Source organism: Alexandromys fortis, unplaced genomic scaffold (assembly GCF_014885135.2).
Source record: "Alexandromys fortis isolate MF-2015 unplaced genomic scaffold, M_Fortis_MF-2015_v1.1 scaffold_122, whole genome shotgun sequence".
In the NCBI taxonomy this organism is placed as follows: Eukaryota; Metazoa; Chordata; class Mammalia; order Rodentia; family Cricetidae; genus Alexandromys; species Alexandromys fortis.
The window spans coordinates 5044128-5071695 of record NW_026068004.1 but is presented as its reverse complement, the minus strand read 5'-3'; the positions used below and the strand labels follow the sequence as shown (position 1 = coordinate 5071695).

General features: G+C 48.1%; 1 protein-coding gene across 5 annotated transcripts in view; it reads right to left on the bottom strand.

Moving 5' to 3' along the window:
• Positions 1-27568, bottom strand: part of St3gal3 (ST3 beta-galactoside alpha-2,3-sialyltransferase 3) — a 212641-nt gene that overhangs the window by 99425 nt on the left and 85648 nt on the right. For 4 of the 5 annotated variants that reach the window (XM_050161339.1, XM_050161335.1, XM_050161337.1 and 1 more), the window contains exon 3: positions 27413-27460. The exons of the other annotated variant lie outside the window; for it this stretch is intronic. In XM_050161339.1, the coding sequence (XP_050017296.1) occupies positions 27413-27460 (48 nt within the window). The remainder of the gene's footprint in view (positions 1-27412; positions 27461-27568) is intronic. 5 annotated transcript variants of the gene reach the window in all.

The window sequence follows — 27568 nt, the reverse complement described above, 5'->3', positions numbered from 1 at the left end:
ATACGGTTTTTCTTGTTTGTTTTCTTTTTTGGTTTTATAAGATAGTTCTTCTTTGTAGCCCTGGCCGTCCTGGAACTTAATCTGTAGACCAGGCGGGCCTTGAACTCGTTAGAGATCTGCCTGCCTCTGCCTCCCAAGTGCTGAGATTAAAGGCATGCAGTGTGCCACCACCCCTGGCCTCAAGCCGGCTTTAGTCAATGTTTTTTCACAGCCACAGAAAGCGAACTAATTGGAGTGAAGACAGAGTCAGCCACGAGATCCTCAGACCCACAGCAGCAACTCTCAGTGTGGGAACCATGAGACTGTGGGGTCTAAGACCAAGAAAAGGAGACTTAAGAGCAAATATTGACCAGGTGTTTATAATACACCGAAGCCCCTAGCATTTTAGTGTTTTACCAGGTTTTAAAGGGAGATTAAAGCAGTCTGTAGTGGTTTAAATGTGAATGTACCCATTGGCTCTGCATTTGAATGTTTGGTCCCTAGTTGGTAGCACAGCCTGGGAAGGCTTAGGAGGCGTGGCCTTGTTGGAGGAAGGACACAGCTGGGGGTTTGCCCTCTCTGCTTCCTGATTAAGGTTCAGTAGGCGAGCCCTCAGCTTCCATCTCTAGCTGCTCACAGCTGCCCTGCCCCTCCATGACAGGCTCTGCTCTTCCCTCTATTAGCTGCCTGGGTCATGGCGTTCCAGCACAGCAATTGAAAAGGAACTATTATACATCGGGTAGACATGGGCTTCCAGAAAGGACTCTGGGGGTGGGGGAGAAACATGCAGAAATAAAGTGCAGCTGAGGGGACTATGTCACCAGGGAATGTCCCTGGGCCCTGTGTGCTTGCTGTGGATTTCAGATCTGTCTCCAAGATTTTCCACAGCTCAAATGAAATACAAAGCATGGATTTCAGGGCTCAGAGTTTCCATACAATAAAGTGGAAGAACCCTGGCTGTTATACTTCAAGGGTGTTTTCTGTGGCCTCAAAAGCATTTTTTTTTTTTTTTTTTTTTTTTTTTTTTGCACAAGGAAAACGATGTAAGTGCTTCCACCGCCGCTCAATGATGGCCGGGTGCGTCTATGTCAAAGTCAGCTGGCCTGCCTCTGACAGCTCACTCTGAGGCTGAAATGGAATATCAAGACCAAAACTCAAAGCAGAAGAGGCCGAGCAACAAGGCTTTCAGGGAACTCAACTTTTAATAAGCAATCAAGAGAGAGAATTCATGCACATCAAAAAGTACCACAGAGAACAGGGTGGTGATGGCGCACACCTTTAGTCCTAGCACTCAGAAGAGAGAGGCAGGTGGATCTCTGAGCTCGAGGCCAGCCTGGTCTACAGAGAAAGTTCCAGGACAGACAGGGCTACACAGAGAAACCCTGTCTTGGAAAACAAAAAACAACAACTGCAAAAAGTACCACAGAGTCATCACATGAGGCAGTTAAGACAGGCACCTGGCTGTTACAGTCAGAGGGCTATGACAGGAGGGGCGTGTGTGTGTGTGTGTGTGTGTGTGTGTGTGTGTGTGTGTCCTGCTCTACCACTCCCCACTTTATTCCCTTGAGACGTGGTCTCTGATTGAACCTGGAGAATTACTGATCAGCAACTGATAGCAATCCTCCTGTCTCTGTTCATACAGAGCAAGGCTATGGGTACGCATGGGCAAACCCTACTTTTTATGTGGGTGGTGGGGATTTGAAGTCAGGTCCTCATGCTTGCTCAGAAAGTGTGCTTACTTATCCTCAACCTGAGGGAAGACATCTTCTCAACACTGAAAGCATCAACAAGGTCACAAAAAGAAACAGAAAGCTTGTCTCCCAGGAGAATTCCCTCTAGTAAGTGAAGTGTTCCTCAGATCATTCTAGTTTTTCTCTGATTCGAACAGAGACAGGACTTTACTTCATATGTTAGGAACTAACAAAAACCAGCAAGAAAAACAAAAAGGCTTCAATTCTAAAAACTAAAGATACAATGGAAAAAGAAAGAAAGAAAAGATACAATGAAAAAGAGTGCCTTTCAAAGCTGAATATTCTTTCAACACTTGTATTCCAGAATTCTAGGGAAAAGAAACAGTACCAGCCTGCCTGATACTTGCTGTCTGTCCCTCTGTCCCTGCGTGGTAGATGCCACACTGCTGTTCTCCATAACTAAGGGCGCACAGTGTACCACACCCCAGTGGACTCCTTCCAGAAGTCAGAGGAGGCCTTCCCTCTTGCGGGGGAACCCAAGCGTCAGGTGCCAAGCAAGAACACAACACAGATGAGGGAAGGGGAGAACGCAACACCCTTCGGAGCCAACACTTCATACCGATTATTCTAAGTGTTTCCAAAACTAAACCCAAGCTGGGCATAGGGGCACAGAGCTACAATCCTGATTACTCAGGAAGGTTGCTAAGCTTAAAGGCAGTCTGGACAATTTGGCAAGACCAAATCTTAAAATAAAACTTTAAAAGGGGCTGGCTGGGGATGGAGCTCAGTGGCAGAGTGCTTGCTTAGTATGCCCAAGGCTCTGATTTCAATTCTTTTTAATTGTTTCTTTTTGAGACAGGGTTTCTCTGTGTAGTCCAGGCTGACCTGGAACTCACTCTGTAGACCAGGCTAGTTTGAATTTAGAGATCCATTTCTGCCCCTTGCTTGCTGGGATTACAGGCGTGCACCACCACTGCTTGGTTGACTTCAGTTCTTAATGGAGGAAGTGGGGCAGAATGCTATTGAGACCATGAAAAATTATTATCACCGCTGTGTTAGTACTTTCCTTCTCACTGAGAGAAAACACATGACAAAAGCAACATAAAGAAGTGAGATTTAGGGGCTGGAGAGATGGCTCAGTGGTTAAGAGCATTGTCTGCTCTTCCAAAGGTCCTGAGTTCAATTCCCGGCAACCACATGGTGGCTCACAACCATCTGTAAAGAGGTCTGGTGCCCTCTTCTGGCCTGCAGACACGCACACAGACAAAATATTGTATACATAATAAATAAACAAATAAATAAATATTTAAAAAAAAACAAGTGAGGTTTCAGTTCAGGGCACAGGCCATCCTGGTGAGGCAGCCTAGTGGTAAGCGCCTGAGGTGGCTGCTGGTATAGTCAGGGGGCTGGCAGCAATGGAGGCGCTTGCTCAGGTGGCTCTCCCTTCTTACTCAGTGCAGGACTCCAGCCCGTGGCACGGTGCCACCCACACTTAAGGTGTGTCCTCCTGCCTCAGTTAGCCTAGTTTAGAAACTCCCTCTCAGACGTGCCCAAAGGCTGATGTCCACGGTGATCCCTAGTCGTCCGGTCACAACTCACTGTCACCCTCACAGAGTCACTGCACAGCAACCGTGATTTTCCAAAGTCATTTTGAGCTCTGTCCTATAACACACACACACACACACACACACACACACACACACACGTGCTGGGAGTGAAACCTAAGGTTTGCGCATGCCGGGCAAGCACCCTGCTACTGAGCTCCATCCCCAGATTCTTAGGAGCTGAGCCCCATTCATTACCAATCTTCTGATGGGCTTTTGTTGCTGTTTGTCAAGGTGAGGACTTAGGTTCTGTTTTTAAGGTAAAATCCATCACTCTATAAAGACTGAATAGACTAAAGAAACAGTACCTATAGACGTGACTACGGCAGGATCCAAGGATCCGTGCCTACTGCAGGGCACCTAAGCAAACTGCTGTGGCCTGCCAGCTGATGAGCAGACAGACACCCATAGATGATTGGCTTGTTGGTCACAACAATCATAAGCAGAAATAGATTAATGTGAAAAGAAATTTCAGGGTTTTTTTTTTGTTTGTTTGTTTTTGTTTTTTCGAGACAGGGTTTTTCTGTAGCTTTGGAGCCTGTCCTGGAACTCACTCTGTAGACCAGGCTGGCCTCGAACTCACAGAGATCCAACTGCCTCTGCCTCTCAAGTGCTGGGATTAAAGGCGTCTGCCACCACTGCCCGGCTTCAGTCAAGTTTTAAAAGTAACCAATTTCCTTTTTTTAAAACTGTGTGCGTGTGTGTGCTTGTGTGTGTGTGTGTCTTTGAGTCTATGTGAGCACTTGTGTGCAGGTGTCTGAGGAGGCCAGAAGAGGGCATTAGATCCCTTGGAGCTTGACTTGCAGGTGGCTGGAAGCCACCCAATGTGAGTGCTGAGAACCATTCTGAGGTCCTCTCCAAGCAGCAAACACTCTTAAGCACTGTGCCTTCTTTCCAGTCCTTAAAGTAATGAGTTTCATATATATATAGAGAGAGTGCTGGAGACCCTCCTCACATTAAATACAGGAAAATCAGTGGTCAGAGATGAAGAGACCACTTGGGAAACTCCCTTGAGGAGAACCGTTACGAACCCCACCTCTGGAAGGCCGGGAGTGTTGTCTTATCATGCCAGGCTGGCAAGGGACACTTACTACATGCCCGTCAAAGCATGGAGACACAGTGGGCTGCCTGCAAAGGGCTTCCCATCTGCTAAGTCTGGCGGCTCCGTGAGGGGCCGCCATGGCAGGAGAGCTGCACGGGGCTGGCCTGCACCCCTATGAACGAGCTAGGAGGATATGCTTTTAGTTCTTTCCTCAAAGCATCCCCCCAGATCGGTGTTTCTCAACCTTCCTAAGGCTTTGATCCTTTAATGATCAAATGATCATTAACGCAGGAGCCCCCAGCCATAAAACTAGTCTGTTGCTACTTCATAACTGTAATTTTGCTACTATTATGAATCCTAACAAATAGCTGATATCCAAGGGGGTCGCGACCCACAGGTTGAGAACCAGACAGGCCCTCAACAGCCATCCAGACTCCCGGGAGCTGTGGAGAAGGCATTAAGACTGAGGCACAGCACCCAGGACAAGCTGGAGTCTGCCGAAGGCCTACAGGAGCACCCAGAGTCAACTTTAAACATATGCAGTATCCAGAGAGTGCAACACTCACCCAGATTTTCCTTCTCTTCCTCTACAGCTATCTGAGGGAAGCCAGAAAGGGCAGTGGGCAACTGGGAGAGGGCAGAAAGAAGACAGACAGCAGGCCTCTTCTTCCCTAAGCCGGCCCCTATAGGGCAAGGCCTAATGAGTTTAAAGGAAGTAACTACAATTCTGGTTTTGTTTGTTTGTTTGTTTGTTTGAGACAGGGTCCCACTACATAGCTTGGCTGGCCTAGAGCTTGCTATTATAAACCAGGCAGGCCTCAAACTCAAGAGATCTGCTTCTACCTCCAGAATGCTGGGATTAAGGTGTGTACCACCACACCTGGCTTCAGAACTACAGTCCTGAATGAATTGAAAATTACATAAGACTAGATGTTCTAATTCGGGACTTGTCAGTCAAAGCGATCACGGGTTTTTGTTACTACAGAAATACCTGGAACTTCACTGGACTTGTACACTGAGAACATTAAGGGGACAGAAGGGGAAAGGATTAAGAAAGAAAGGCGAAGTGGGTACCGTTCGGCAGGCCCTGCCAAGGTATGCCACTAGGCAAACACGCCAGGCACAACAGAGTTGGCGCAAGAGGAGGAGCTTACAGGGGAACAGAGAAAGGGTGCAAGGCCGTGTCAGAGTGGGTACATGAGGGAGGCAGGGGGACATGAGGGCACGCAGAAACCAGAGGAAGAAGGAAGGAGCAAGAGAGCAAGCTGTGCCTGGCGGGCACTTTTAAGGGGCCCACAAGTTGCTCAGCTGACAGCGGAAAGGCACCTGGGCCAACAGGAGATGCTGCAACTGCTCTGGCAGCAGAAGCAGGCTGCTGCGCTGGCAGGAAGCCACGGGAGTCCAAATGAGGGGTATTTCTGTGGTTATCACGTGATGTGGCCTGCATTTTCAGCTGCACTGGTGCAGACAAACAGCAACTTACATGATTAGCTATGTGGCTGCTGTTTTAGTTTTCTGTGGTTCTGAGGAGAAAAGACCCAGAGCCTTGCCCATGCTAAGCAAACTGGATTTGTACCCCCGACCCAACAGGAAGGTTTGGGGTTTAAACAGAGGGAAGGGCCGACTGTAGAACCACGCAGACCAGTGGACCACCCCTGGGCTGGCTTCACTTTCCCCACGGGAGTTTTCAACATGGCCTCCAGCAATGGGTAGGCGGTACCTTGAGCCTTACCATGGAAAAGAAAGGGACTACAATTCACCCCTCTGTTGCTGGTTTAGAAACCCCTAGTGAGGGGTGGGTGTGGACCAGGTTTGTAGCAGCTATTCTCAGACACTGAGAAAGAGCTGGGGGAAGTGATAAGTCTCCAACACACACACACACACACACACACACACACACACACACACACACACACACACGGTTTACCAGAAGGAATGTGCTATCCTGCGCAAAGGCCCCTTGGAACGGTAGGAAGCACCTCTGGCGATGTTCGCAGTAGCCAGCTCTCTGAGGAGCAGCGGGCCACAGGCCCCATTCTCGCTCCTCATTCGTCTTCCCTGACAGCCTCCTACAAGGATCATGCTCACGGTGCTCCCTGAGCTCGCTGCTCTCACCGCCTGGCTTTCCCCCTCTGCCTCCTGCCTGGACCCGCCTGCTCTGCTCTGGGAGGCCTTGTTTTGCCTGAGGCTCTCCAGGGGCCGGTTTCTGCTCAGGCCACCTGCCTGGAGAAAGAGAAGGGAAGCATCACCCTGGCTTCACAGCCTTTCTTGATTTGGGGTTTGTGGAGGGTCCTGGATCTGTGGGTATTAATCAAACTCGGAAGAAGAAGAAGAAAAAAAAAACTTGGATGTTACTTTTTCAAATATTTTTCTTCCTTCTTCTCTTTTTCAATTACAGACGAGGCTGCCGGAAGTCCCACGCCTCAATAACGCTCTGCTCACTGTTTTCCTAGTAATTTCTCACTCCATTTCATTTTGAATAGTCTCTATTGATACAGCTCCTAGTTCCCTTCTCTCTCTTTGTTTTCTACTGTATCTAACGGGTCGATGAGCCAGTCAGTATATTTTTTCATCTCAGACACCATTCTTTTTATATCTAGTTCCCTTACATTTCCCAAGCCTTCCCATAAAGTTCCCAAGCTTTCTCTGCATTCCGGAACATATGGAAAGTGTTATAATGTCCTGGCCTACTAAAGCTAATATTCGCATCTTCTCTAGGCTTGCCTTCACTGACCCGCCCCCCTTCTCTGGGATTTCATTTTCATCCATCTCTGAATTTGCCCAGCAGCATCTGGCTGGTGGCTAGCCGTACGGGTTTTTACCTTGTTAGAACGTGCTACGTGGGGAGACCTTAACATTTTGAGGTAGAATTAAATTCTTAGAAACAGCTCAATCATTTCAAGAAGGCTTGCTTGTAGGTTCCGTAGGTTAGAGTTGGAGGCAAGAGCGGCCTGTAGCCGAGGGCTGATTCTGCACCACCACTAATGCTGCCCCATTACGAGGCACCGTCTTTTACAGGACGTTATGGGATGCTCTGTGTTTTATGAACGTGCTCCACTATTCCCGACCCCAAATAACCTCTAGCTATTATCCCACATGCCTCTTTCCATGGTTCTTTCCTAGTTCCTGTAACTTCCACATCCACATTATCAGCCAAGCAGTCCAGGGGGACTCACTGCACACCTCCAGAGTTCTCTGTGCACAGCTCTCTCCCCTTGGGCCACCTGCCTTGCACCCCGATCAGTGCTTCCTACTAATAGAGATGACAAGTGAGGATGCTTCACACAAATCATCTTTATCACCCCACACATGCCCAGCATCCGGTCCTCACCTTCGCCAGTGGTACCACAGGCTTGAAACCCAAGAGGAATCCTTGAGTCTTGCTTTTCCCTTATTTCCCCCAGGTATGGTGGGTGAAAATCCGTTATGCCTTTCTTCTTATTTCACAAACGATGCCGTTCTCGCCCCTTGCCCTTTAACGGTTTCCTTTTGCTTCCGCCTCCAAAGGCCGTATCGTACCACGTGGCTTCTTTTCTGCACTTTTCTACGATTGGCGACAGCTTCGCCTCTCGCCTGAATTATGGCGGCTGCCTCCACTGGTCCCCCTACCTCCTCGCAGCTTCTCTGCACTGTAACCAGAGCTGTCTTTCTAGACGATAAACAAACTTGAGACACAAACTGCTTTTAGGCCTTTGCGTAGACTCTCTTGTTGCTGGGATAGATGCCAATCTCTTGGTTTGCAAACCCTGCAGGACCTGGTCCCTAGTGACCCATCCTACTCTGTCATTGTGTTGCCTCTGCCCCCTCTCCCTCCACATCTTATGATCTGGCCAGGAGGAACTATTTCATAGTCCTTATCATCTCCGATTTCTTGTACACGTTTCCCCCTTCATTTTGAATACTCCCACCCCTTTCCCATTATTCTCTCTTTCCATGTGGTCTCACTATGCTGCCCACACTGCCCCCAAACTCCTAGACTCAAGTGATCCTCCTGCCTCAGCCGCCCAAGTAGATGGGGATATAGGCACACACCATCCATGCCCAGCTCATCTTCCGTTCCTCAACACAGACCCTGCTCCCTGAATCGGCACCGTTGCTCTTGCTCATTTTCCCCTCTGTAGAATATGCTGCCACCTCTTAACCTGTCGGCTTTTTTGAGTCACAATCTATGTAGTCCAGGCTGGCCTTGAACTCGAGATGCTCCTGCCTCAGACTCCTGAGCACTGGGGTGGCAGGTACAAGCCTCCAGGCTTCGTGTCCAACCTGTCTTCTTATCCACGTCCAGATGAGCAGCCTTGCTGCCTGAGAGCTATTACAAGGGTGTCCTCCGGAAAGCCCTCATTTCCCTCGCTACATATAAACCCCGTCCCCCACCACTGCAAGCACAGCCCGCACCAAAGCTCAATTTAACAGATAACCTTGTATAGAAAGGAACTCTGTGGTGTGGCCTTTCCCTACCTTTCAAGCCCTATCTTCTCCCCTGTGCTGAGTTCTGACATCTTGGCCTCCTTTCATTCAGTATTCCCGGGAGAGAAGTAGGCGGTGAGGGGTTAGGCAGGGTCCCCACGTAGTCTAGGCTGGCTCTGAGCTCACAGCCCTCCTGTCTCAACCTCTCCAGGGCTGGGATTACAGGCACACACTGCCACACTCAGCTGCTAGTTCTTGAAAAATTGGAGTTCTTTCAATGTCGTTTTTGTTGTTTTATTAAAAGTGAGTGTTTCTTGCCTGGAAAGTATCCTAGCCTTTTAATTTGATGATTTTCTGTATTCTTCAAAACTGGTTCAAACTCTCTCTCTCTCTCTCTCTCTCTCTCTCTCTCTCTCTCTCTCTCAATTAATTAAAATTTTTCAGCCTGATCACAGTTTCCCCTCCCCCTCTCTCCTCCCAGTCCCTTCCTCTAACCCCCCCTCCATCCATTCCTTCTCCCTTCTCTTCAGAACAGGGCAGGCCTCCATGTAGGTCTGCCAGCCACACATATCAAGTTGCAATAAGAGTAGGCACCTCCTCTCCTATTTAGACTGGATGAGGCAACCCAGTAGGAACAAAGGATCCCAAAAGTAGGTAGCAGAACAGAGACAGCCCCTGCTCCCACTGTTAGGAGCCCCAGAAAAAGACCAAGTTACACAACTGTAACATATATGCAGAGGTCAAGGCCTTCTCTTATCGGTTATTCTTTCCTTCCTAGGCTGTGTCTCCCTCACACTCTGAGGTGTAACTCTTCCTCTGCAGCTTGTAATTTCAGACCACCTGAGCGGGGGACCTCCTCTGATAGTCTAGAAGCACCATGAAGAAGCACGGTGAAGGAGCATGGTGAGGGAGCACCACGAAGGAGCACGGTGAAGGAGCACCACGAAGGAGCATGATGAAGGAGCACCGTGAAGGAGCATGGTGAAGGAGCACGCTTGAAGAAGCACCACGAAGAAGCACCGTGAAGGAGCATGGTGAAGGAGCACCACGAAGGAGCACGCTTGAAGAAGCACCACGAAGAAGCACTGTGAAGGAGCACCGTGAAGGAGCACCACGAAGGAGCACGGTTGAAGAAGCACAGTGAGGGAGCATGGTGAAGGAACACCGTGAAAGAGCACAGTAAAGGCTTCTCCTGTTTTCTCACAACTGCACTGCGCTGGCTAGTTTTGTCAACCTGACACAGACAGGGTCGGTAGACATACACTCAATTGACGAACACCTCCACCTCCGTTGGAGTGCCTGCAGCGAGTCTGTGGGCCGCATTCTTGATTCAGGGTTGATGCTGGAGGATTCTGCTCACTGGAAATTGTGCCACCCCTGGGTAGGTAGCCAAGCAAGCCAGTAAACAGCATTCCTCTGTGGCCTCCGCTTCAGTTCCTGCCTCTGGACTCCCGCCCTGAATTCATTGACAGACTATAAGCTGTAAGCTGAAATAAACCCTTTCCTCCCCAAATTGCTTGTCCTGGTGTTCCCCTGCAGCATCAGAAAGCAGGTGAAGACACACACTGCAGTGCTTGTTGCACTGAAGGATGCTGGGAGGTGCTGCCTTCTCTGACCTCAGCCGAGAGCTAAGCACCTCTGTGATCTCCACCCAGCTGCAGACCTTACTGCCTTTGGCCATTGTCTGCTCACAGGCTTCATGAGCAAATCCGCTGGTTCTGTGCTCTTTTAGAAACCAGTCTCTTGGATTCCTGCAGGGAACTGTTCTTCTACCGCAGGCAAGTGTCAGGATCGTCAGCAGCACGTGTGCCCACTGCGTGGGCACCCAACGAGTTAGATTTGTTGAATTCTATTTCTCCCTTAAGTTACTGCCATGCAGGAGAAAATCCATGCTGAGGAACTAGACCGTGTGTTCCAGCAACCTAGATCCCCAGAGTCGCCCTTCACATTCCTGGGGACTGAGTACTTGGCTTTAGTTTTTTATTCTATGGGTACTTGGGCCCTGCTGGGAAATTCCCTTCCTTAAAGACTGGCTCAAATCAGTTGCTGTGGCTCATACTTAAACATCGCTAACTTCCATGAACAGGACATGGACACACGCGCGCGCCCGCGCGCGCACACACACACACACAGAGCTCACCCCTGCATCTCTATCACCTAATATGGGGTCTGCTGCGGAGCTGGAGCTCCATAAATGCACTGAATGAGTGCTGTGACCAGGGGAGCCTTGGGATTAGCCTGGGACCTGGATCCTGTCTTTCCTATGGTGGTGAGAGGGCGGTGTTAGTGGTGGCAGCAGAGGCAGGCACAGTCTGGAACCTCTCTGGGTCAATTATCTTTCACAATAGTGACTGCCGTGTCCTGACTGGTCCTGACTCTCAGGTCACCATGGCGATGACGTTGCAGACACCTGCTCAATGGGGATTTCCCATGACTCCTTTTAGGTATAGCTGTCTACTTCTCTGTTCAATTCCCCTGTGTTGCCATTTTCAAGTTCTGAATTTTGGTTGGGTAGTGATGGCACACACCTTTAATCCCAAGCACTGAGGAGGCAGAGGCAAGCAGATCTCTGTGAGTTCGAGGTCAGCCTGGACTACAAAGAGAGTTCCAGAACAGCCAGAACAAAACAGAGAAACCCTATCTCAAAAAACAAAACAAACAAACAAAACCAAAAACCAAACAAACAAGTTCTAGTTTTTGCTTTGGGGTTCCCCCTGAGAACTTGTGACTCCTCAGCACGTCACTTCTAAAGGCCTGAACTTTGACCTCCTCCACAAAGACCTGCTGGCTCCCAGAGCTTCACACTTTACACAAATGTGTTCTCAGAATTGAGCCCCCATGGCTGCCCACATAGGAAATGCTACATTGAGCACACCAACGCTTCAGGGACAATTCGCCTCTGGGGCAGCCTGCAGGAAGGTCCAGCTCTCACCACCCTGAGCACAAATCTGCACTGTCAGAAGATTCTGGGGCTCCTGAGTCTACCAAGCACAAAAGCACCGACGGCTGCAAGCAGCTGGTGCATCAGTGGAGTGGCTGGTGCAGCAATGGAAGGCATCCCCCAGACACCACCGCAGCAAGACAGGTGCTGCACACTGAAGGAGAGACATTTAGTCTCTTGGTGGCTTAGGTCTCCTGCCTCAGCCTGACAAGAAAGTGTAGGGTAACACAATCACCAGACAAGGAGCACACGTGTGTCCTGGGCCTTCCTCCAGGCAGGAAGTGGCCTGGGGGTGCGCAACTTCTCCAGCACCTGCACCAGGTCAGCAAAGTGCTTTTTCAGATGCTGGAAGCCTTTGAAGTAAACAGCCAACTCTTCCACAGATCCTACAAAGGGATTAAGAGTGCCTCTGAGTCACATAGCAGTCATACAGAACACTGGGGTAAAAACCCTAGAGAATTCATACAAATTCCCAGAAGGTTCAGAAATTGGACCTAAACAAAAGCAGGCCATGAGCAAACTGTGTGTATGCATCAAATAAGGAACGTTTCCCTTTACTGAGCAATAACGGAACTACTGGGGCACACACAATTGGTCTGCTGCCATTAGACTGGGAAACACGTGCTACTGAGAAATCAGACCGGTGGGAATTCAGGAGGTTTGAACAGAGCGGTCAACTGAAGGGCCCACACCCAGCCAGTGGAGAACATTCTTCCAAGCATGCAGTGGCCATTTCCGAAAGTGACAGACAAGGAGGCCCAAAGTTGGGTCAGCCCCCAATCCTCGTTCAATTAAAAGTTAAATTCTGGGAGGCTGCTTTCTCCTGGCCATGACTTTTCCTGGGAAAGTACACACGGGCCACAGGTAATCAAACACTCAGCTCCTTGAAGCAGCTCGCTTGCTCCCGTTCCTGAGGCGCTGTCTGCCAGACTCTGAGTTTCCAGAAGCCCAAAGTTTGTCCATTTTTCTTTCAGGTAAGAACAGTGCCCCGGGAGAGTGGGTCATTTGACTGGTGACAAGCCCACAAGGGCCTGTTCCTCAAGACAACTGCCGCGCATTGAGCCCCCTCTCTGCACTCTATGCGCTAGAATCCAGTTCGCGAGCTTCGGGGAAGGGGCTGGAGGTTGAGGAAACACAGGCAGAGACAGACCAACCCACGGACCTCTCTAATCCCTTCTTTAATAGCACCTTGAAGGCTTAAATACACTGCAGTCAATGGCTAACAGGTGAAAATCCCATCCTCTGATCCTCTAAGCTAGGCACAGCTTCTAGTAACTTCAATTAGAAGGCTCTAGACAGGGAAGAGCAGCTGAAGGCCAGGACTCAATTGGTCCCAAAAGACAACCTCTGTCTTCAGTGCTCAGCAAGGGTGGCAGGCGCACTTCCTATTTTAGCACAGAATACTAAAAGGACATGCGCTCCAGGGGAAAATCTAACAGATGTCAGAACCGCTGAGCAGGGGGTAGCTCAGTGGTAGAGGACATTGCCTAACATTCTGGAGGCCCTGGCTTCCATTTGCAATGGTACAAACAAACTGTGTCGTCAAGAACTGGTTCTGGCTTTTAAATTTTTAAAATCTCTCTGGATATGATAGCGCACGTGTGGGGAGGTAGAGACAAGCAAACCTCTGTAAGCTGGAGCCAGCCTGAGGCACACAGAAGTTCCAGGCCAGTCAGATTTACATGGCCAGACCTTGTCTCAAACCAAAACATACATCCCGGGCTGGAGAGATGGCTCAGTGGTTAAGAGCATTGCCTGCTCTTCCAAAGGTCCTGAGTTCAATTCCCAGCAACCACATGGTGGCTCACAACCATCTGGAATGATGTCTGGCTCCCTCTTCTGGCCTGCAGACATACACACAGACAGAATATTGTATACATAATAAATAAATATTTAAAAAAAAACATACATCCCCCCCACAAGGAAAAAAACAAAAACCGTTCCAGTTGTGTGTGTCCATGAAGAGTATACCAGGGAGACAAGTGCAGGGTACTGCTGCTAGGTTTCAGAAAAAGCAAAAGATAATCGTGGCTGGGCACTGGTGGCACATGCCTTTAATAAATCTGTGAGTTCGAGGCCAATCTGGTCTACAAAGAGAGTTCCAGGAGAGCCAAGACTACACAGAGAAACCCTGTCTTTAAAAAAAAATCTGCAGTAATACATTTTAATAAAAATATCTCTTCCCTTCTAAGAGACCTGGACTTTTGCTGGATCTCACAGCTGAGCTAATAATACACATCACAGTCACTTAAGACTTGGCCTGTGGGACTAGAGATGACTTAGTGGTTAAGAGCGCTGACTGTTCTTCCAGAGGACCCAGGTTCAATTCCCAATACTTACATGGTGGCTCACAACTGTCTATAGCTCCAGTTCTAAGGGACCCGACACCCTCACACAGACATACATGCAGGCAAAAGACCAATGCACATAAAATAAAAATAAGTAAATTATTATTAAAAAGAAGATTTGGCCTGCTGTCCTCCTGTGTACTCAGCCTGTCTAACCTGCCTTTAGGAGAACCATGTCACAACCAACCCTACCTCACTTGAGTTCCATGTAATTAACTTTTTAAAAAATATTACTTCATTTATATGACATGTATAAACTATATAAGAGGAGGACAAAGGGGTGTCAGATTCCCTGGAGTCAGAGTTACACGCAGTTGTGAGCTGCCTGATGTGGGTGCTGGGAATTAAACTCTGATTCTCTGAAAGAAAAATAAGTGCTCCCAGCCACTGAGCCATCTCTCTAGTCCCCCCCCCCCCCATGTAACTGGCTTTTACATCTAAGCTAATGCAGAGTTTCAATCTTTTTTGCTATAATAGTAACAGTAAATATTTTCTCAGTGTCCTATGCATAAACCCCAACTCCCTTCTTCTTTATCTTAGAATGGAATGCAGATACTCTCACTCTGCCTATATTCTGAAACGGGAGCAGCCAGGAGGTGGGTGTAGTTGGAGCTCTGCTGCAGTGGGAAGCGTTTCTACCCGTGTTGAGAGATTTGAGTCCAGGAGGTGTAGTCGGAGACGACTTGTTGGTTCCCAGTTGCCCAGGCCCAAATAATCACACAGAAACTGTATTAATTACAATGCTGCCATGTAGTTCAAGAAACAAGAGGTAACAAACCATGAGCCTTGGGGTAAAATATAAAGGAGTAGAAATGGGTTAATTTAAGATGTAAGAGCTACTGTTGACCCTACCCTGTTAGAAGAATCAATTCATTACTAAACTCTCAGCTTCCTAGTCACCTTTTCATCCATCTTGAGGCTGTGCAGTATTGTTACTTTTTTGTCTTGTGCCTCAGCTGTTCAATTTGAAATAAAAATGTTTTTGTGAAAAGCCAAAAAAAAAAAAAGATGTAAGAGCTAGCTAGGAATATGCCTGAGTCATTTGCCAAAGCAGCTTTATCCATTAACCAATAAAAGCAGCATGTATACAGAAGGCCATTCCACATCAAGGAAGTTCCACTCCCTATTAGCCTATCCTGACAGTACCACTCTAGAACCTAGCCCTGCTGCGGATGAGCCAGTCCCGTCAGGAGACCTTGTGTCCCCCATACCAGCATACACATATCTAGGTGGGACTGGATTTTAGTTTGTGAATAGCTAAATTATTTTCCTGGGTCAGTTAATTTAGTCTAGGTCAGTGGGATTCTCTGTTTTATAAAAATTCTTTCCTATTTTAGTTTGCTACAAGACTCCATTCTAGGCAACAGGCAACCTTCCTGAAAGTCCCTGACAGTGGGGGTGACAGCCAAGCCTCAGCCTCAACTACTGAGCATCAAATAGAATCCCAGTTAATTGCACTGATGCTGGTTTAAATGACAATGTCCTCTACAGTCTCAGGCATTTGAATACCTAGTCCCTATTTGTTGGAGCTCTTTGGGAGACATGTCTCTGGAGGTGACAGTGAGTTTGAAGGCTTACACCATTCCAAGTTCGATACCTGTTTCCTGGCTGTGGTCCCAGATGTGAGAGCCCTCAGCTTCTGCTCCAGTCACCAGGCCCCCACTCTGCCATCATGGAGGAGCCATAGCTCAAAGAAACCCTCCTTCTATAAGTGTTTCAATCGCAGCAACAGCAAAGTGATTAACACAGGGCCTACCTGCTAAACTGTGTCAATCTGAGTAAGCCCTTCCTTTTCCCATTCTACAGAGCCACTACCCATTCCTGACGTGGAATCAGTACTGATTAAGTGACTCCTTCTGATAACAACTGTATCTCCCATCTAGAGCAGTGTAGGGGAACATTAATGAAGTACATAAAGTTCAATATTCTATGGGAATATAAAGCCATTGGCTCTACCAGAAAATCACAATTCTTCACATATAAAATTTTCTTTTATGAGACAAGGTCTCACTGTGTAGTCCAGATTGGCCTGGAACTGAGTAAGTAGTCCAAACTGACCTTGAACTCACAGAGATCTACCTGTCTTTGCCTCCTGAGTACCAGGATTAAAAGCATGTGTACCATACACCAGGCCATCTTCAAATTTTAAGTCACAAACACATTTAGGCCAAACGGTCCATCAAGCAGGCAAACTACGCACACATGAGAAGCGGCTCCACCCATCTTGTCTCATGGTCATTGGCTCCCATCACTCAGCCATGATGAATTCCCAAGAGCAAAGAGCGGAGCAGTAAATGGAGGAACGATCTTACCCAAAATAGATCTTTCACTTCCAAAGAAGCAACACTGTACAGTCTCCCATAAAAGCTACATTAAACATAAACACTCTGTGTCAAGGCTTGGGTGGGGGACGCAGAGGGCAACAGGTCCGAATGGCTGTCAAAAATGATACGGAGTGAGAGAACAGACTGAGGGCAGCTACTGTCACACACACACACACACACACACACACACACACACACACACACACACACCCCACTTTGTACTCTGGTCTCTCTTAGTGCTGCCACTGACGCCTTCAATTTAACCCTTACACCCCACGAAGCACGAATCCTCTTCATTTCCAGAAGAGGCTGGATGAGGGAGGATACAATATGCCTGAGATTCCTAACCACTAAGCCGACTGGCAGGGAAGCGGCTGAGCCAGCCCAGGCCCAACTCGGAGGCTGCTTGTTCCTTCCTCAGTCCATGTGGGCTCTCCAGGAACCCATGAAGAGCAGACCCTCATCTCTGGCCAGCAGCACAGGAGCAACTGTGTCCCGTTCCCTCTATTCCCTGTCCCAAGGGTGATGGCCAAAGATCCGGCCACGCCACACACGAATCATGGGAGTCAGAGGGGGCTGCTGAGAGGGGCTGGTCAAAGTGCAAATGACTCCCACGTCATCTCTAGACGGGGAAATAAACCACAGCGTGGGGTCAATTTATCAACGACAAACTAAAATAGGAAAGCAGCTTTAGAAAACAGAGAATCCCACTGACCTAGACTAAATTAACTGACCCAGGAAAATAACTTAAGATATTCACAAACTAAAATCCAGTCCCAACTGGATGTGTGTAGGCTGGTATGGGGGAGACGAGGTCTCCTGACAGGACTGAGTCCCCTGTGGCTGACTGACTCATTCACAGCAGGGCTAGGCTGCGGCACTGTCAGGAGGGGCTAACGGGGAGTGGGACCTCCCTGCACTCAAGTCTCTCAACACTGCAGCGGGGATCTCACGACACCCACCTCCCCTCTGTCCTGAGAAAACCAGGGACAAATTCAACCCCGCGAGTGACACCAAGTGAGCCTATGCCCCCCCCCCCCCCCGCAAGGCCACCTTCATTCAGTTACAGGACTATGAGAAACAGCGTGGCAGAGGAGCAGCTGGCCCAGGACAGAGGAAAATGGCTCACTCTACAGTCTGTACCTTAGTCTTCATGGAGCCTACGACAGGGCAGCAATCCTGACTGCTTTAGGGTGAGTGTGAGTGTCCCCCAAGGTTCATATAAAGGGAGCTAACCCCAGTACAGCGGTATGAAGAGGCAGGGCTGTTATAGGGTGATTAGGCCACCAGGGTTCTACCCTCACTAACAGGTTGACTGCCCTTACAACACGGGCTTCGGGGATCCTGTCTGCACCTTCTGTTATGTGAAGACACACAGTGGGGAAGGCATCTTTGGAGAACAAGCCGTCACCAGACCCTGAATGTGCTGGCTCCTTGGTCTTGGGTTCTCTGGCCTTCAGAACTTCAAGGAATAAATGCCTTATTTGTAACTTGTACAGCGTAAGGTATTTTTGTTATAAAGATGAATGGACAAAGTTGATCAACAAAATAAGAGTTCCCTTTTCAGACAGACAAAAATAATATGTTTTTTAGTCATAAAAATAATATACACTCAATCTAAAAACCAAATCAGAACTGGGGACATGGCTGAGTGACTAAAAGCCTTGTCAAACAAACGTGGCGACTTGAGCTCAATTCTCTGGCCCCGGCAGAAGGAGAGCACCAACTCCTGGAAGTTGTCTTCTGAACTACACACATATTCATTCATTCATTCATTCTCTCTCTCTCTCTCTCTCTCTCTCTCTCTCTCTCTCTCTCTCTCTCTCATGCAATAATAAAGGAATTGTTTGACATTTCTATTACCTAAAGCTAATCACTACATTTTGGTGGCTATTGAAATCTCTTCTCATTGATATGCATAGGACTGTGTATGTGTAATTCCACTTACATATGGCCTTAATTACATGCTGGTTTACTTAATTACATGCTGCTTTACTTAAACATAGCATCCAGGACATACTCTATGTCAGTGAAAAAAAAACTTCAATAATCCTTTTTTAAATGTATTTATTTTTAAGGTAGGGTTGCATGTAGCTCAGGCTTTCTGCTTCCCAAGCACTGGGATTAAATTCTATCTTTTATTTTTCTTGACACAGTGTCTCTTTATTATGTAGCCCTGGCTGCCCTGAAACTTGCCATGTAGACCAGGCTGGCCCTGAACTCATGGAGATCCGCCTCCTAAGTGCTGGAATTAAGGTGTGTGCCTCCATATCCAGCTCTAAATTTTCATTTTAAACAACCACATTATTCTCCTGCACAGTCATATCATTATGGGAATTATTGTCTCTAATGTTTTCCTTAAAATTTTGAAATATTTCTATTTTTTTTTAGTGTATTGTAGGGGTGTATGTGCTACAGCAGTTACGATAATGACAGGGGATAACTTTTGGGGAGAGTCTGTCCTTTCCTACTTGAAACTGGGGATCAAATTCAGGTTGTCAGATGTGGTGGCAAACACCTTTTTTACTGAACCATCTTTCTGGCTTCCTATGTTCAATTTTCCAAGTCACCAAATCAATTTTATTATGGTAGGTTAAGCCAATTAAGACAAATGGCCAGTTTAAAGAGCAGTCTATGAAGCTACAAGAACATTTGTGTCTGATGTGTGTTTTGTAATAGTTAAGAATGGAGGAGATGGGTGTGGTGGTGCACGCCTTTAATCCCAGCACTCAGGAGGCAGAGGCAGGTGGGTCTATGAGTTTGAATTCAAGGCCAGCCTGGTAATACAAAGTGAGTTCCGGGACAGGCAAGGTTGATATAGAGAGAAACCCCATCTTGAAAAAAGAAAGAAAGAAAGAAAGAAAGAAAGAAAGAAAGAAAGAAAGAAAGGAAGGAAGAAAGAAGGAGGACATAGTGGGATTTCTCTTTGTGTCTTTTATGTGTATGTTCGTGTTCATGTGTAGATGCACTAATACTTACATACATGTACCTGCTTTTTTTAAAATAAATATTTACCAGGAACTTAATACGTGCTAAGAGCTGTTCTACCAAATGCACAAGGTCCTTGGATAATGCCACCCACAGTACAGTAGGGGGACACTGACAGAACGTAAACGGGGACAGCCGATTTGAATGGCTGAGTGCTCAGGATGAATGGAGGGAGGCACGGCTTTCTAGAGAAGGAATGGGTGTCTGCAGAGACTGCCTTGGGTGAAGTGACTGTCCTGTAGGGTGACACTGGACAATGCAGACAGTCATGCCATGCACAGGAAGAGACCTGGAATCTTCAAGGAGCAAGAGCGCCATGGCTGCTGAGCAGCAAGGGGCACAGACGCTGGAGAAATGACGGAGAGAAGTAAGACTTTGTAAGTCGGTGAGGACTGCAGTCAGCATGCTCCGTGAAAGCTTACAGTGCTAATAAGACAGCATCCTGCTTCCGGTTCCAGAAGACTGCCCCAGCTGCTCTGAGAAAGGCAACAAATCTGCAGACAGCCTAGGGAAACTGTTACTGGTCCAGGGCAGAGGAGCCAGGACCTTGGACAGTGGTGCAAGGAAGAAGTGGCAGAAAGAGGCGTTCTTAAGTGGGGGCGGGTATCCTGCCGGGAGGACAACAATGAAGGCTCTGGGCTGTGGCTTAAAGAGCGAGGGAGGAAGGAAAGGAGAGAGAGGAAGTGATTTACAGACGTCTTTCTAAGTGATTCGCTGGGTTTATCCATAAATACTCTGGTGCGGGGGAAGTTAAAACCATTTTAACGTCTTTGTATATTACCTGTGTTTAACATCACAACTAACTTTGTGTCTTGACCTTGGGTACATGGCTAACTAAACTCAGTTACAGGTCTAGGAGCCTGGATTTCACATAGTCTCTGGGATTTTCCATGTACGATCAAAGAGCAGTTTAACTTCTTTCTTGCTACCCTACATCCCGTAAGGCCCTTTCTTCCTACTCCACTACCACCTGGAACTTTTAGGTGTGGACCCTGACTGCAGGCATGTGGGCTGCGGCTCGGCAGGTGCCCTACATTAGGGCAGGGACTTTCAGCCAGGCAGTGGTGGCGCAAGCCTTTGATCCCAGCACTCAGAAGGCAGAGGCAGATGATGGATCTCTGTGAGTTCCAGGCCAGCCTGGTCTACAGAGCATGTTCCAGGACAGGCTCTAAAGCTACACAAGAGAAATCCTGTCTTGAAAAAAACAAAAACAACAACAACAAAAAAATCATAGAGACATTCCTTTCTTTTGATTAGTTCTTTGAGAATTTCATACAATGTATTTTTATTGTATTCACGCTCCCTTAAAAACAAGCTCCTTTCTGACTGCCGAGCTGATTCTTCACAAATAGAGGTTGAATTTCCAAACACTCTTTAACTGATGGTGTCATACAGGTTTTTATCTAAAAAAATCTTTTTGAGATAGCATCTTATGTGTCTTAGGTTGACCTCAAACTTGCTACAAAGCCAAGGATGACTGAGCTGATTTCTGCTTCCAGCTCCCGAGCGCTGGGATAACAGGTGTGTACCATTAGGTCTATTATGCAGCCCACGGCCTCAGGAACGCTAAGCAAGCACTTTAGAGACAGCCAGGCCTCTCAGCCTGAACGTTTGTTTGCTTGGTTGGTTTGGGGTTTTTATCTATCTATCTATCTATCTATCTATCTATCTATCTATCTATCTATCTATTTCTTTTTCTGAGACAGGGCTTTTCTGTGTCACAACCCTGGCTGTCTTGGAACTCACTTTATAGACCAGGCTGGCCTCAAACTTAGAGAGATCGGCTTTCCTCTGTCTCCTGAGTGCTGGGATTAAAGGCGTACGCTACCACCACCCTCCCAATCAGACGTGATTTGTAGATAATTAATATGGGAGATTACACGGACTGATTTTGAACTCTATCTGTCCACCGGGTTTAGGAGGTTTTGGGCAGTCTTTCTTCTAATGTTTGTCTGGCTAGCACTCTCTATCCAGCACCTGCTGCCCAGCTGCTAAATTCTCTAGTGTTCTCAAACAAGCCCCCAGGAGCTGTTAATTTAGCTGATTGCTTCTTTCACTTTCTCTTTCATTCTTTTCTTTCTTCTTTTTTTATTTTATTCATTTTTTTGTTGATTTTTTTGAGACAGGGTTTCTCTGTATAGCCCTGGCTATCTTGGAACTCACTCTGTAGACCAGGCTGGCCTTGAACTCAGGGATTCTTCCTCCTGCCTCTGCCTCCCAAATCCTGGGATTAAAGGCGTGCGCTACCACTGCCTGACCAGATTGGATTGTTCTGGCAGTCCCCCCTGCCCCAATACACTGACTCCTCTGTACCCCCATTTTGTTATTTTGAACTTAAGAACGCGGTTACCGTATTTATTTATCCATTTACTACCCTTGCTGAGACGTTCCCCTTCCTATTACTTTGAGCAACAGTGTCTGCCCTGACTTTGCGGGTACTTTTATCCTAGTCGGTCTTTGGTAGGATGTCTGTACTGTCCCTTGGCAATTGTTGGCTGCCTTTTCCCATGCAAGCTGAGATTTCTCTGGTTCTTTATAAGATGATTAATTTTGGCTCATATCCTGTGTGTTTTAATATTGAGTTATGAAACCTGAGGTCTTGTCTGAAGTCAGTGGAGGGTGTTATTTTTGTTTTAGGAGACAATCGAGCAGGCTGGGCTTGGGCAGCAAGTCCTGACCAGCTTTCTGTGGGCTGTGGCTTCACTGCCGGCTCCACTTTCAAGCCTTCGCAGACTGTCTTCTGCATGCGCCACCCAGTGTCCAGCTGACACCCCAAGAGGTTCTCGGTCCCTCAGAGCCTTTGTTCGAAGCTGCTTTCGCAAGCACCTCATTCCTTGCTGGTTTCTGCCCTGTGCACTCTAGTTCCTTGGGCCTCTGTTCTTGATCCTTTGGCCAAAACGCCAGGGCCTCAGTTACCAAAGTCTATATGCCGCTGTACTCAGATCTGGGACAACCCGTAGGAAAGCAGAAACGCAAACAAACAAAACCAAACCCGGACTCCATCCTCTTGAGACCTTAGCTTCTCTACTGCCCTCACTGCCTCCACCGTCATCACCTCCACCACCTCCGTGGGACTGCTCAGGGCTGGACACAAGGGGAGCAAAGAAGAAAACACAACCGTGGGATTCCCCCTCAGCACGAGCCTTAGGAGCACTCCCCGCACCCCCAGGCACAGCCAGAAGCCATTTCCTAGAATGGTTTGCTCGGAGTCCACGGCTGGGTTGAGGGCTTCCAGGATGTGGGACATGGAGGGAAACTGGAAGCTCACTGTCAGCCTGGTAATACATTAAGTTCTGGTGTTCTTCCCAACCTGTCGGCAATGACTAATGTCCCAGGGTCCTCAAATAGCTACGGAGTGCATTCTGTCCAGGCCATTAGCAGCACTCGGTGACCGAGAGACGTGGGGAGTGCATCTACTCCTTATCTAAGATGGAATCTTGCTTTCCTACGTTTAATTACTCCGGCTAAAGAACGGACATAAACTAGGGATTAAACCCAAAGCTGTTTTGCTAAGATACTAAAGCTTTTCTGGCAATGGGGGATGCCCGATGCTACAGAAAGTCCTTCCACATAAAACAGTCAAGTGGCCGCTGAGGAAAGCCTGCCCGGCTCTCCCGGCTTTCAGGAGTGATGCAAAGCAGAAGTCTGCTGGCCAGAGTTCCTCGAGAGCGTGGCTAAGGCGGAACTACCTGAGGAGTCTCGCAGGTGAGGTCAGGAAAACGGAATGCTGGGTAAGATGAGAACGGGTCCGAATCGAGGTCTGAGTCTGTATTTGCTAAGCCCTCTGGGAAGATGTCATAACAAAACCCCTTGTTTTGTATGCTCATTAAAAAGAAGCTGGGGCTGGAGAGGTGGCTCAGCAGCAGAGCATGGACTGCTTCCAGAAAACCTGCGTTCAGTTCCCAGCGCCCACGCCGGATGGCTCACAACTGCCTGAGTCTGCAGCTCCAGGAGAGCTGACGGATCAGATGCCTCGGCCATGATGGACGCCAGCACGCACGTGCACAGACCTACCCAAGTACACACAATTTAAAAGCTTACTTTTAGCCTGTGTTGCTTAGTTTTATGTCAACTTGACACAAGCCATAGTCATCTGGGGAGAGGAACTCTGAATTGAGAAAATGCCTCTATAAGATTGGCTTGCAGGGCACTGTCTGTCAGGCATTTTCTTAGTTAATGCCTGATATGGAAGGGCCCAGAGCACTGTAGGAGATGCCGACTCTCACTCGCGGTCCTGAGTTTTCTAATAAGGCAGGCTGAGCAAGCCAGCAGGTAGCACTCCCCGTCTGCCTCCACGTTCCTTGCCTGCATGGGTTCCTGCCCTGATTTCCTTCAATGACGGACTATGGCTGGATGTGTGAGCCAAATAAACCCTTTTCTCTCCTAGTTGCTTTTGGTCATGGTGTTTATCACAGTAATAGAAACCCTGGCTAAGAAAAAAAACTACACCTTCTAGTCCACAGCTATCTGCAAATTAAGCTTCGTATACTTTATAACTCTAGGAGAGATGGAGGGGAGGGACGAAAATCCCCTTGAAAATTAATGCAAAGAGAAAAAACCAGGAACTACGTGGAAAAGAAGATGGGCACTGGAACCAGAATGCCCGCACTCAAAGTCCTGCTCAGACATTTACTTGCTATTTGATGTTGGATAAAGCGCTTCCCTTCTCCTTACGTCAGGTTCTTAAGCCGAGAAAGCAGGGAGGGGAGATAACCACATCTATCTATCTTGGCTCAAGTGGAAGGGCTGAGAACTGTCTGACACACAGTGACGTGCCATAAATATTAACTGTCCCCTCCTCCTCCTGTTTCCAGGCAAGTGCTGCTTGTGGCATGCCTGGGTGATGGCTTTTGCATGTGGAGAAGAGAATGTAAGAGCTTAATGTACAGCGTGATGAGTTACTGTGCGAGGGATAGTCCCCTAACCCCTACTCAGGTCACTGGAGAGAACATTCCAGTTCTGAGATGCTCCCACCACTGCCCCGGCTATTATGGAATTCAATCTCGTATTTCTCCTTACTGTTCTAACATTGAACTGTGCATCTAAACAAATATGGTTTCATTTTGCTTTTGGAGTTCATACAAACGAAAACCAGTGTGTATTCTCTATTGTCTGCCTGCCTTTATTAAAACTCACCCACGTTATTGCTGGGCATGTTAACTCAGTGGCAGGGCACTTGCCTGGCGCACACAAAGCCCCAGGTTTAATTCCTAGCCCCACAAAAATGAAATAAAGTACATAAAACATTTCTTGTGTCTTAGAGCAGGGCTTGGCAGCACACATCTGCAATACCAGCAACTAGGAAGGCTGGGGCAAGGGAACTCCTGCAAACTAAAAGCCAATCTGGACTACACTTCCAGCCAGCTAGAAGTGGTGGTACCTAGGAAAGCCAGATGTGGCAGCACAGGTCTGTAACCCAGAGGCAGAGGCAGGGGGATTGCCACAAGTTGAAAACAGCCTGCTTTACAAAGAGAGTTTCCATAGAAGCCAGAATTCTTTACAGCAAGGATTCCATAGCAAGATCATATCTCAAGAAATAAAAATTTAAATTTAAAAAGGCAAAATAAAAACAGACTTACTTAACTATGCTGTCAAATCTATGTATAACTTGTTCATTTTCTTCTGTTCCACACCAATATGACATTTGCATATTCACGGCTGTTCCATATGTGGGTTTTGGGGTCTTACAATTCTGACTATTGTCTGGGACTGGGAGAACCACCTCCCCGACCTGAGTGACGCTGGGGCAAAGGGCAGTGTGCCGATTAGTGTGTCTTGCACTGTAAACACAGGAAGGGAGGAAGTGTGCCTGCCTGCGATGGTCACGAGCACACAGGCAGGTATGGCACGCCCCTCCTGAAGACGTGGGCATGAATGCAAATGTGTAACATATATCTGAGTAGATAATAGCATCCACCCCTATAACGAAGGTGTCGTCTAGAGGCGGCATCGCTAGGATATGTGTGGCTCACTTATTTCCACACCATCATCGTCTTTTTGGGGGTGATTATACAAACCTGACTTCCCACTCAGTGGAGCCTTGCTTCTGCTCCATCGTGGTCCCATCAGCACTGGGACTGCCATGCTATCAGGTTTTGTTGTTCTGTGAATGGGTGGTGATGCCTCCGTGGGGTTCCAATGTCCACTTTCCTGGATACTAATGTACTTGAAAACCTATCCCTAGGTTTATTGGCCTCTTTTGGAAATGCTTTTTCAAGTCTTCTGCTCATTTCTGTACTGGGTCCTTCATTCTTTTTGTTTTGTTTTGGTTTGGTTTGGTTTTTTTTGAGACAGGGTTTCTCTCTGAAACCTTGGCTGTCCCGGAACTCACTCTGTACACCAGGCTGGCCTTGAACTCACAGAGATCTGCCTGCCTCTGCCTCTGCCTCCTGAGTGTTGGGATTAAAGGCGTGTGCACCAGCACTACCAGGCGGGGTTGTTCATTCTCAATGAATTTTGTAGTTCTTTGTTCAAGAGGCAAATCCTTTGCTTCACGATGCAAATTGATTTTTCAAGCTGCCTTGGCAGTGTCTTAAATGGGTCTTTTGATAATAAAAATCCTTAGTTGTAATGTACTGAGTTGATCAATCTTTTCTTATAATATACAGATGCGATTTGGGGTTGTTTAAGAGCTCTCCCTTGTCTTTCCACACTGCTGGAGTGACTTTTCACACACCTCAGCATTTTGGCGGAGGCACCTCAAGCACAAATGGCATGGAAAGACATGGCTTGAGACAGTGGCACGGTTAGCAAAGGCGGAGTGTGGGCTCGTGAGCTGTGCGGGGATGGATGGGCTCTGAACGGGTGACTGTGTTTCAGGACAACTGGAAAGTCAGAGCTGGTGTGAAGGGTAAATGACCGAGGGACCCAGAAAGCTCCGGCCACAGCGCTGACACAAAACAGGCCTTCCCATGGTGGGAAGGTGGTGGCAACATCTTTCCTTTGGTCCCTCTCTACCACAACTGCCTGAGCCTTGTGAACATGAATGAAACATGGGTGAGGTCAGCGAATGAGACTGACCACACCTTCCAAAGGCCAGCCAGGCTTCCCTGGTATTCAGGGTGGTGCCCTAGGATGAAGTAGACCATCTTTACCTAGTCAGTCACACAGGACGAAGTGGACCATCTTTACCTGGTCACACGGGATGAAGTGGACCATCTTTACCTGGTCAGTCACACGGGATGAAGTGGACCATCTTTACCTGGTCAGTCACACAGGATGAAGTGGACCATCTTTACCTGGTCACACAGGGATGTCCTTTCCCTGGTGCAATGTTTTTCTGAGCTCCCTCAGGGAGGGGAGGAGGAAGCTGAGGAGCTCTGCCTATAGAACTGAGGTATGGGATAGGGGGACTGCTTCAGACAGGGACAGGCACCTCCTGACCTCAGTGAGTCTGGGTCAAAATAGCGAGTACCAAATAGCATGTCCTGCACTGTAAACACAGGAAAGGAGGGAGTGTCTGCCTGCGCCTGGCACAGGCAGGTGAAGCCCCTCCTCCTCCTGGAGCTCTCTTCCTGAGCCCAGGAGTGTGTAAGTGATCCTGCACAGGAGGGCATGTCCTCAGGAAGCTGCCCCAGCAGCAGCCTGGCATTCTACAGGTGATGTAGATGCTTAATCGTGCTCAGAGCTGGTGGCCTCCCAAAGTCCTCTGCCCTACTCTGAGACAGGGCAGGCACTCAGAGACCAGACAGCCTCTCACTCGGTACGGGACACTTCTGTGAGGGAACACCAGCTGCAACTTTTCAGGCAGATCTTTGTTATTTTTAAAGACAGGGTCTCACTATGTAGCCCTGGCTGGCCTGGAACTCCTCATGTCCACCAGGCTAGCCTCAAAGTCATGGAGACCCACCTGCTTCTGCCTGTGCCCCCTCCGCCCTCGTGCCCAGCTCAGTGTCCACTTGTAAAACAACTGGAAAAGTGTTTCACACTGCGTCCCTCTTCTGCTCCCTCCGTGGTGAAGCCCCTGGAGACTTTCTCATAATGCTGCAGCCCTCTTGCTCTCCCCCATATCCCCAACTCATGAGATTTCACTACAAACATGGCCAATACTAAGGGCTGGGAAGACAACAGAGGTGGAAGAATTGGTACCTGTGCCTAGGGTTTGTCCAGCGGAGTCAAGGGAAAGAAGCAATGAATCTGCAACACAAGAGGACAAGTTCATGTCTTTCTTCTTTGTCAGTGCCCGCTGGCTCCACCCACACCCTGCAGCGGGCTAAAAGCACTAACCCCTCCCCTTCGGCCACT